Below are 11,486 nucleotides of genomic sequence, written 5' to 3' on the forward strand. Positions count from 1 at the left end.
AATAGTGTACCTGTCACTAGAGTGTCGAATCTCCCAGTGTCCCTGCTAATGGATGCATAAGCCCTAGCTTGAGCCTGTGGTTTCACCGGTTGGTCTGTCTCCTTTACTGCTCTAAGAGGATTAGGCTAGGTTTTATTGTCCTTGGCCGTGCAATTGACAGCAATGTGACCCTCTTGTCCACATTGATAACATCCTCGTGTTCCAGCCATGCACCTTGCCCCCATGCATTCTTCCATATATGAATGTTTTGAGGAAAAGTTGTTGGCCAGACAAGTAGAACAGGTAATTAAAACTGTCGATGAAAAGCAGTTGCCCATTGAAACGAAGACAGAGAAGAAGGAAGGCGGTGATAATGGCGGCAACGGCAGCGTTGAACAAGTAATCAAATTGGTGAAAGAAACTATTGATATTGGATGTCATTATGTGAAGGCAAAGCAAGTAGAAAGAAACAATTGCATGGGAATCCAATTACATGGACTTCAAAGAAACAAAAGATGGTGGCACTTTCATCCTGTGAAGCGGAGTATATTACAGCAACGTCAGCTTCTTGTCAAGGAATATGCTAATCTTGCATTAACCGTAATTAATTTATATTTATTGTTTGTATTTAAAATTATGTCAGTTAAGGGAAGTTTAGCAGTTAAGGGAAGTTATTAGCAGTTAAGGGAAGTTATTAGCAGTAAAGGGAAGTTATTAGCGGTTAAGGGAAGTTATTAGTAGTTATTAATGTGTGGTTATTCTGTTTATATATGTACTGTGTAACAAGTTCAATACGATAAGTTGGTTTTGTTTATTTTCCTGAGTATTGTCTCTTTCTTGTATGTGTGTTTCTGACATTTGGTATCAGAGCGTGGTTATATGCCAAAGATCATGCCGAAAAATGATAACAACACTGGAGAGAGAGGAGAGTCGTCGAAGTCTGCAACAAAGGAAGGTCTGGTATCACTCCAATACCCAACGTTATCGAGAACCAACTACTCAACATGGGCTATGAAGATGAAGGTCTATTTGCGTGCTCAAGGGGTATGGGACGCAATCGAATCAACTGAGTCTCTGGATAGTCTTAATGAAAGGAAGGATCAAATGGCCTTAGTAGCTATCTATCAAGCAATACTTGAGAAGATGTTTTTGTTAGCAGAGAAAGAGACAGCAAGAGAAGCAAGGCAGACGTTAAAAACTATTCATGTCCGTGCTGAACGTGTAAAGGAGGCAAAGATCCAAACTCTGAAGATTGAGTTCGAAATTATGAATATGAAGGAGTCCGAGACTATTGATGATTATGCAGCAAGGTTGACAGGAGCTGTTAATAAAATACGTACATTTGGAGACAAGTTTGAAGAGGCATACTTGGTGAAAAAATTTCTCCACTCAGTACCTTCTAAGTTTCTTCATATCACATCGGCAATAGAGCAATTTGCCGATTTAAAGGTGATGACCATGGAGGAAGTCATCGGCCGTCTTAAAGCATACGAGGAATGGATCAGTGGCAACAAAGAGAATGCTGAGCATGTCTTATTGACTCAAGGAGAATGGAAAGCAAAAGAATCGAAAGGCAAAGGTGAAAGTTCAACGTTTGAGAAAAAACGTAGCGACAATGGAGGCCATTGCCGAGGGCGAGGTCGCAATGGTCGCTGGAGAGGGAGAGGTCATGGATGTGGAAACGACTCGTTACATCAAGAGAAGAAGGGTGACAAGAGCAAGGTAAAATGCTACAATTGTCAAGGCCTAGGCCACTATGCCTCAGAATGTCAGAAGATGAAGTGTTATAATTGTCAAGGCCTAGGCCACTATGCCTCAGAATGTCGGAAGGTGAAGTGTTATAACTGTTAAAAGATTGGCCATTATGCATCCCACTGTAGATTAAAGAAAAGGGAGAATCAGGCGCACTTAACTGAGACGCAAAGTGATGAGGATGAGCTAGCCTTACTTATGGTACAAGTTTGTGAAGTCCGAACTCTCGGCTCACCAGAGTTGACTGAGATGGCTCATTATGAAGAGAAGGTTGTCCCGGAAGAAATTGAGAAGAAAAGCAACACTTGGTTCCTAGATACAGGAGCCAGCAATCATATGACTGGTTGTCGAAGTTGGTTCTCGGTATTGAACGAGTCAGTGATCGGCACGGTGAATTTCAGAGATGGATCACTTGTAGAGATAAAAGGATGTGGAGGTGTGAAGATTGAATCGGAGAAAAAAACAGAGAAGCGAGAAGAGAAAAAGAGCGATGGCGAGAAAATCGTTGGCGTTGTGAAGTTTGAATCCGAGGAGAAGAGCGATGGCGTTGTGGCGGAGGTCCAGAATGTGGCAACGGAGGTAGCGAAAGCAAAGGAGATAAAAGAGAAAGACTATTACGATGAGAAGAAGGAGAAGGAGGACGGAAACAATGGCGGTGCTATTGAAAAACAAGTTGCCGGAGAAACAAAAGCAGAGAAGGAAAAGGAGAAGGAGGCCATTGTTTCCGGCAGTGCAATTGAAGTAGCACAGGTAATTAAACTTGTTAAAGAAAAGCCGTTGGCTGGACAAGTAGAACAGGTAATTAAAACTGTCGATGAAAAGCAGTTGCCCATTGAAACGAAGACAGAGAAGAAGGAAGGCAGTGATAATGGCGGCAGCAGCAGCGTTGAACAAGTAATCAAACTGGTGAAAGAAACTATTGATATTGGATGTCATATGTGAAGGCAAAACAAGTAGAAAGAAACAATTGCATGGGAATCCAATTACATGGACTTCAAAGAAACAAAAGATGGTGGCACTTTCATCCTGTGAAGTGGAGTATATTGCAGCGACGTCAGCTGCTTGTCAAGGAATATGCTAATCTTGTATTAACTGTAATTCATTTGTATTTACTGTTTGTATTTCAAATTATATCAGTTAAGGAAAGTTTAGCAGTTAAGGGAAGTTATTAGAAGTTAAGGGAAGTTATTAGTAGTTATTAATGTGTGGCTATTCTGTTTATATATGTATTGTGTAACAAGTTGAATACGATGAGTAAGTTGGTTTGTTTATTTCCTAAGTATTGTCTCTTTCTTGTATGTGTGTTTCTAACAGCTAATGCTTTGAGTCCCCCAAGTCATATGGAAGCTGACATCCCACTGTTACTGACTGTTCTCGCTGCATTTCATCTTTGGGTTTCTCTAAAGCCTTGGTAGTTTTCAAGGCCTCGTTGTAGGTCTTTGGGTCTATTACTTCCACCATGTGGCAAATCTTTGGTTCTAGACCCAATACAAATTTTTCTGTCATTTTTTGCTATGTGTCCACCGAAGATGGCGCTTCAGCCTCATAAACTCTCTATTATACATTTATGCATGAGATTCCAACATTTTCACATTCGCTCAACCATGTAAGACAACTCCTTCCATTTCCTTCATATCATATCATTTCACATCATAGCTTTTAAAATTTGTGTCGGGGTTGTGCATCGTATCATTTTCGCGTGTCATTCATGTAACACCCGAGCTTAGGAGGCTGAGTCGATGAAGAAGGAAATTATGCTCGAGATTGATGTGAGATTATAATTTTTATAAAAAAGGTCAAAGTCAAACTAGGGAAAAACGGTCATTTTACCCCTACTACTACTGAGGGTCACAGCCAAAAGTTGAAAGAGAAAGAAAAGGAAAAAAAGAAAAAGAAAAAAAGGATTAGGGTTTTGGAAGAAAGAAAAGAGAGATTTCAACAACCACAAATCTGCCATTGGAGATCAACCTATTGCAAGAAACTTCGAATCGAGACTCCTCTCGATGCTGGCAAAGAGGTTTGGGTGGTGGATTTGCCCATAGTGGCAAGAAAACCTCAGAACGAAACGAGGTATTGTTACGACATTTTTGTTTCAATTTCAACTAGATCTGAGAAGTTTCTTGAGTGATAGATCTAGAAATTTTTTATTGATTAACTATAAGAGAGCTGGCACCAATTTTTTGGAGAAAACTCAGATGAAAATCGGAGTCCGATTCAGAGAACGACAAATCGATCAAGAACAGAAAATATGAGTTTTTTCGCATCTTTGAACGTCCTTATTTCCCTCTACCTTAGAGTAAAAAATATAAGAAAAATACGATGGCGTAGGTGGATAGAAACTTTATGGTTTTGGTGAACAAAACACGTCGATCAGAGTTGTGTGCATTAAGTTACAAAAAATGGAAGAAAATAGATTGAAAACGCAAAGAAGCAAACATTCTAGAAAATTGGAAACATGCAGGCGAGAGAAAATCACCATCATGCATCGCGAAATGTACGGAGGAGGGCGGCAGAGCTGGTGAGCAACACGTGGCAGCATTCCATTAGAGAAACGGATTTGGTCTACTTGTCAAAACACATCAGTGCACGAGGATTCGACTTGTCCCAGAACCTAAACACTCGCACGAAATGAACCGCGTCTGAGAACAACCAAACCAATCCGATGACCTGCAGTCCAATCCGAAAACTCGCCACTTCCTATGTGCCATGTGTCACGGACACAAAATTTGAAAGGTAATTCTACATCACCTAGGGTTTGAAGCCGGCCACTTCCTATGCGTCTGCCCTGCGCGTGGGGGCACATGAAGTCCCTATTCTCACCCATTTTTTTCTCGATTACAAGTTTTACACCTCAGTTTCAATGCTAAGGTTGTTTTATTGTGAAGTAGGTGCCAGTAAAGGAATTTGGTAATTTTTGGACTCCTCTATGACCAATCAACCATGACTTGGGAAGGCACACGTCAGACAAGTATGTCACCATTTGGATCCTCACGAGCAGTACTTGAAAGAAATTCTTGGAATAAGCATGTGTGTTGTCAAATTGATAATCCTAGCTAGCCAGACCTAGCATATTAGGATGTAAGCAATGAAAATTAACTGTACCTAGATATGATTGACTATGTATTCATTTTAGAATGAGAATGTGATACTATATGCATGATCAAGAAGGAAGGGAAATTTGTGAAATTTTCTCTTTGGGTGAAGATGGACTTTATCTTCCTGTCGAGCATGCTTGTTAATATTGTATGAACTGCTGCATGTTAATTCTAGTACATGATTGCTTGTGTTGTCTTCCTTATTGAAAATAGGAAGAAACTACGAGTCTAGACTAGGGTGTTTGAGACTAAGTAGGCTAGATAAAGAACATCGTGCATTCAGGCTTGCAAAACGATGATTAACAGACACAGACCCCAGTATTCCAAACCACGACAGGTTTGAGAGTCCTTGCACGAGAATTCTAGAGATGAATGAGTCCAAGTCTATGTCACCAAGATTTGCCATAGAAAGACCTATTAAGACACATTGGCAACTTTAGACAATAGAGGTAGCTCGCTAGACTTGAGTACCCTGGATAGTGTTAAAGATATTTAGTAATAAATTATAGTTTACCATATATATCATATTTGATATTTTATTATAAAGCAAATATCTAGATATTTGCCTCCTTACCATAGGTATCTTTCCATTTCCAGTTATTATTATTTTCATTTATTACTCTTTCCATATCCTTTTAATTTATTTGATTATAAATAAGATAACTTTGACACCATTTAGGTGTGGTGGATTAATCAAACATTCTTATGGCATCAGAACCCTTTCGGTTTAGCAAACCCGATCCCTTATTTTCAATGGCTTCTAAATTCCCTACTCATCTTCTTCTCCACCACCCCTACTGGCTTTGACGCCGCAGGGGCAGTCTCCATGACTGTCACATGCAGAGCCTATTGATTACTCTTCAGCTCCACCCTTTTGACCTCCAAATCACCCTTCACCATACTTTGTACATACGACCTCATCTTTTCCAACACAATTGATTTCCCCTCAACAGCATAGTCTCTTTCATTTTCTTCCTAATCTTCCCTTCATCCTTCACAGAAACCCTAACCTAAACCTATCAACCTTATGCAGAGATTTACCTTGGGAATCTGGGCTCCGCACTGGCCTCTTCACCAACCAAGTCGCCATCGCCCTTCTAGCCAAAATTGGCTCCTTCACCCATTGTGGCGACTCTTCTGGCTTCAACATTGTCTTTGTCCCTTGCTCTAGGTTTCCCCTTCTACTTCTTGGGTTGGCATATTCTCACTAGAGCCAAGGTAGCATCGTCGGTAAGCAACGATTCCTCTTCATGGGTTAGACATATTCTCGCCGAAGCCAAGGTAGCATCGCCGCTGAGCGTCGATCCCTCTGCAGTTTTGATGGCCAAGAAAGTGTTTCTCTACGCCTCCTCCGAACCAGGTTGTTGACATCTTCACGAAAAGTGTTTCTCAATCTTTATTTGAATTTTTCAGATCTAAGCTTCACGTTCGTTCAAATCCGATGCTCAGCTTGCGGTTGGGTGTTAAGGATATTTAGTAATAAATTATAGTTTACCGTATATATCATATTTGATATTTTATTATAAGGAAAATATCTAATTATTTGTCTTCTTACCATAGGTATCTTTCCATTTCCATTTATTGTTATTTTGATTTCTTACTCTTTCCATATCCTTGTAATTTATTTGATTATAAATAAGATAACTTTGACACCATTTAGGTGTGGTGGATTAATCAAACATTCTTAGATAGTGTCACCAAAGCCTCTACTTTCCTCGCTACTTCGATACTGTACCGTCAAGACTGAACTCCATTACTGAAATCGTTGAGCTAGGCAGAGCTGAATAGGTTAGTGTGATTTGTGCCCTGACCTAATGGTGATAGCTAAGGGGTCTCCTTAATAGGACCTATGATCTGTAGAAACCCGTTGCTGAGCGAGATAGTGCGAGACCACGTAGGATGACTTAGTAGCTAACCGATACACAGGGAATCACGAACTCTCGATTTTAGTGATAGTATGGTCCCGTGGAAGGGTTGTCAGCTAACCTCCACGGATGATGTTCAGAGAATGATACTGATTCAGATCCAACCATACTGTCCCCTAAGTTTTACTTGTGAGGTCCTGCCAAATTCCATGACACTGATCATCCATTGATAAGATGGGCAAGCCTCTTAAGTTGTAGAAAAGAGAGTTGCAATTTAGTCTGCACTTCCTAGAACCCTAAGACAAGTTCGTGGATACCTACTAAGATAAAGATGAAAAGAGCCTACAAATAGGTTGCTTACTGAGTATTCTCATACTCATCCCTTTCTACTCTTCTTTTTTATGTGTGTGATTCCATGGATCGAGGCGGGAGAGCGTGCAGGAGTCTTAAAGCCACAGAGGTGTGTCCTGGGGCATTTAGAAGTCTATGTATGTCATGCATAGTTACTTCACACATTTTGTACCCCACATACTTTTTCATGAAATTCATACACTACTTGAACATTTTGTTTTGATTGTTATTCTGCTTCTTAATTGCTAAATTTTTTTTTCGTAATTTCTTATTGTCTATCTCTTTTTACATGTTTTTGTTGCATAGTCGGTTAGTCTGGCCCTTCATTTCAAATGATACCACTCCTTGTGCGCCACATGTCACGCCCATAAAATTCAACGGGTATATCTGCTCTGCTGGGTATCAAAGCGCACCACTGTCAACACTAATCGCGCGTGTGCCCTCGTATGGAGGTGCGTGCCAATGCATGGGGAAGCATGGGGGCGCGTAAAGCCCCTATTCTCACCCGTCTTATAATCGATTGCCAGTTTTTTGCCCCAATTTCAATGCTAATGTTTTTTTACTGTGAATTAGGTGCCTGTAGAGAAATTTTGTAATTTTTGGACTACTCTACGACTAATCAACCAAAACTTAGGAAGGCACATGCTAGACAAGTAAGTCACCATTTGGATTCCCACGAGCATTACTTGTAGGAAACACTTGGAATAAGCGTGCATGCTGTCAAACTGATAATCTTAGCTAGCTAGACCTAGCATATTAGTATGTAAGCCATGAAAATGAATTAAATAAGAAAATCAATGGTACCAAGATATGATTGGCTATGAATTCACTTTTTAATGAGAATGTGATATTGTATGCATGATAAAGAAGGAAGAGAAATTTGTGAAATCTACGCTCTGGGTAAAGATGTACATTATCTTCCGGTCGAGCATGTTTGTTAATATTGCATGAACTACAAAATGTTAACTCCTGTGCATGATTGCTTGTGTTGTCTCTCTTGTTAAAAATAGGAAGAAACTACGAGCCTAGACTAGGACGCTTGAGACTAAGTAGGCTAGACAAAGACCTAGAACGGGATACCTCTAGAATACCGAGTATTCAGGTCCCCAAAGACATTTTATGATGTCCCCAAACATCACAATGTATCAGATCAAAGGCAGAATGTGTTGTTATTGAGCTTCTTGGAAAAAGACAACCTAGTTTGTTTTGCTAATGGGCATATAGTACAATTATGAGAAAAAGGTAGCATTATCAAGATGCAATTGATCAACTGGAAATTTAAAACGATAAAATGAAGGATGACCTAGGCATAGGAACCACAAATTAGATGATTGAGATACTTGATTTGTTGAAGGTTTGATTGGAGATAAATAAATATGATAGAAATCTCCAAATCATTTATCCGAGCCGATCATCTTCCCCGTAGTCAAGTCCTGCATAACAAAAATATGGATAGAAGGTGATGCAACATTTCAAGTCATTGGTAAGTTTGCTGATGGACATCAGGTTTAAATGTAATAAAAGCATGCATAAAACATTGTTTGATTTAAAGACAGGATTAAAGAAAACATTGCTAGTATGTGACACATGTATTGCCCTCCATTAACCAAATTTATTGTAGACATGATTGCAACCTTTGGTTTAGTCATAACAAAAACTTTGGATATTATATGATCCGTAGCTCCACTATCGAGAATCCATGAATTAGAACTAGCAGAGTTAATGGATACTGTAGATACTGGAAACAAAACTGCAATATAGATGTAACGGTGATTATTACCTGAAGACGATGATTGAGTGCAGATAAAGCTTGTGCTATCTGTTGTAATCGCTCATAAATGAAATTTGGAATGGAATTAAGTGACTGTTTTTCTATATTCAGTTGAGAAGTATCAATTATATTTGCAGATGATCGATATCTACGATTGATGCATTGATTGACTTGTATTGCTCTGATACCATGTTATGAATGAGAGATATAAGTGAGATTGAAAGTACAATTTTCATTAATGTTCTTTTAATAGGATACGTCTATCCATTAACTTGTGAAAATAAGGAAAAAATATATTGAGAGAAAATATATTATTAATTTACTCCTAAAAATAAGGAGGAAAATATTAATTGATTTATGGATATGTAAGATATATCTATAACTGTAATATATTTATAATAATATATAAATGTATGTTATTAATATTTGAAAGACAAATAAAAAGCACACTTTTGAACATTACGTGCGACACAAACTTCACAGGTAATTAAGGTAAGAAAAGGAAGTAGTTTATGACGTATCCAACTGCAGTTATATCCGCTCCCAAATCCAGCCATGAAAATTAGGTAGATTTGTTGCTTAAAAATTTGGAAGGAATCTCAAAAAATATGGTGAGGAAACCCATGGGAAGCAACTTCCAAAGGAATTGTAGACTCTTCTGAACATTTCTCTCCAGCTCCAGCAACAGCGGCAACTTCATTACTATAAAAATGATTATTGGAACAAGTGTGACCAAATACAAAAGGCACTCCGCCCATACCATGTTGGTCGATTTCATTGTGAGGACGACGGCCATAGCGAATGCAATCATCGTGCTCGCCACCGACAAGAACAACAGATTCAATCCCAAGGACAATTGAATTGGCAATTCTTGTCGAAAAGAATCGATCTCAAAAGGCGAGGTCAAGATCAAGAGAAACAGAATCAAGGAGGAGAGCAATGAGATGAGGGAGGTGATGTCCAAGCCGGTGAACAACATGTAGATAGGGTTAGAGAGGAGAACCGGAGAGCCAGTTTTGGAGTTGAGTCCACCAGGGACAGTGAAGGCAGCGGCGAAGGTGACCGAGGCCATGAGGACAGCAACAGCAGAGCAAGACTGGGAGGTTTTCTTGACCCATTCTTTGGCTTTATCAATCAAATCCTTCCCGGGGTCTCCATTTATTCTTGCTATAATGCATGTTGTAAAGCACTGGAAGCACTTTGTGGACGCGATCGAACCACTCGAGCTCATGTTGAAGCTGTATTGCTGGACCATGGGTGGATGGATTGATGGAGGAATTTAGTGATTCCAACGTGGTGCAGTATTGTGGAGCCCAACACATCGATCCTGGAGAGCCGTCTGCTTGTTTGGATCCTTCATCTCCAACAGTGACTTGTCGAAATCCACCAACATCATAACCATCTCTGCAATAAAAACTTTGAATTAGCTTCAATTATGGTAACATAAACTGAGACACTAACCAAAGTTCTCGCTTTGAATGGCTGCATGAATGATTGGAGTACCCTTTGCCGTCCAGTTTAGGGAAGATCGAGCGTAAAAATCTTCACAATCATTCAAAATATATTGAACGATGTCAAGTTTCCCATATCTGGCTGCCCTATACAAAGGCGTTTCACCCCAAATGTTCACCTCCAACAAATCCTCCTTCCTTAACTCAACCAAGAGCTTAACAGCACCCAAATTCCCTACACTGGCAGCTTCATGTAGAGGTGTGTTTTCAACGTAGCTCTTCCAATGCTCTGTGTACTCCATCTCCATCACCTGCGCAAGAAAGGTTTTTAAAGGTTCTTCTTTTCCACTGTGCACTGCCAAATGCAACGCCGTGTCTCCACCGTTATTGATCGGAAGCACGAACTGCCTCGCATCCTTACATACCTCGCCCACATACTCCCATTGTTCCCTCAACGCAAACTTGTATAACGCTTTTTTCTCTTTGTACAAATCCATATCTTCTTTGGGTTTTAGTTTCTTATTTTGTTTGCCATCGCTAACCCAAATCTATTTTATATATAACTTATATCTCTTTCTTTCTTTTCTTGTTCCGGTCATAAAGTTTGTATTCTTTTTCTTTAATCGCTTTGATAATCATGTAACATAATAAAGTAAAAGTAAGCACAGTTGTTTCCATTTCTTATACAGAATTTGTTCCTTCTTCAAACCCGTTTGTCTTCGCTTCTTCTTCCACACTACTCCCTACAACTTTTATTGCCTTGAATATTAAAACTTCTCCTATAGTATCAAAACAAAATGTTCAAGAAAGGATGAATTTCATGAAAAAGGATTTGGGTACAAAATGTGTAAAGTAACTGTTGGAAATAAATTTAAATGAGAGAAAAAGAAGGGAAAGAAACGTTATTAATTTTTTGTTTTAAAATTTAGTCAAAAGCCCATAAGCATTAAAATAGGGGACAAAAAGAAGCAAAAAGAGAAAAAGAGCCCGAATTAAAAGTATAGTGTAATAGAAAAACGCTTTTTAGAATTCTTTGTCTCCTTGTCTCTTTCCTCTCGACACCTCTTCACACAGCTTCGTGAGAGTTATTTAAACGAGTTGATTTCAGAGCGAGCGTCTATTTTCTACAAGTTGATATCGGAGCGTATTCTAATTTCAACAAATTAGTATCAGAGCGTGATTTTAATTTTACAAATTGGTATTAGAGAAAATTTATTTTCAA

The 11,486-nt window shown here is 39.2% G+C and overlaps 1 protein-coding gene across 2 annotated transcripts; it reads right to left on the bottom strand.

The window, feature by feature from the left end:
* Positions 1-9,263: 9,263 nt before the first annotated feature.
* LOC111490547 (espin-like) lies at positions 9,264-10,772 on the bottom strand. Of its 2 annotated transcripts, none has more exons than XM_023139192.1 (2): positions 10,275-10,772; positions 9,264-10,217 (listed from the first exon to the last, which is right to left on the bottom strand). In XM_023139192.1, exon 2 carries the CDS (start codon positions 10,066-10,068, stop codon positions 9,376-9,378), a length of 693 nt encoding a protein of 230 aa, XP_022994960.1. In that variant the 5' UTR covers positions 10,069-10,217; positions 10,275-10,772; the 3' UTR covers positions 9,264-9,375. Both variants share the same exon structure in this region, with proteins under 2 accessions (XP_022994960.1, XP_022994961.1).
* Positions 10,773-11,486: the final 714 nt, after the last annotated feature.

Source organism: Cucurbita maxima, unplaced genomic scaffold (assembly GCF_002738345.1).
Source record: "Cucurbita maxima cultivar Rimu unplaced genomic scaffold, Cmax_1.0 Cma_Scf00015, whole genome shotgun sequence".
Classification (NCBI taxonomy): Eukaryota; Viridiplantae; Streptophyta; class Magnoliopsida; order Cucurbitales; family Cucurbitaceae; genus Cucurbita; species Cucurbita maxima.

Coding starts and splice junctions, on each gene's coding strand:
- LOC111490547 (XM_023139192.1), bottom strand. CDS start 10,068: ATGGTCCAGCAATACAGCTTCAACATGAGCTCGAGTGGTTCGATCGCG.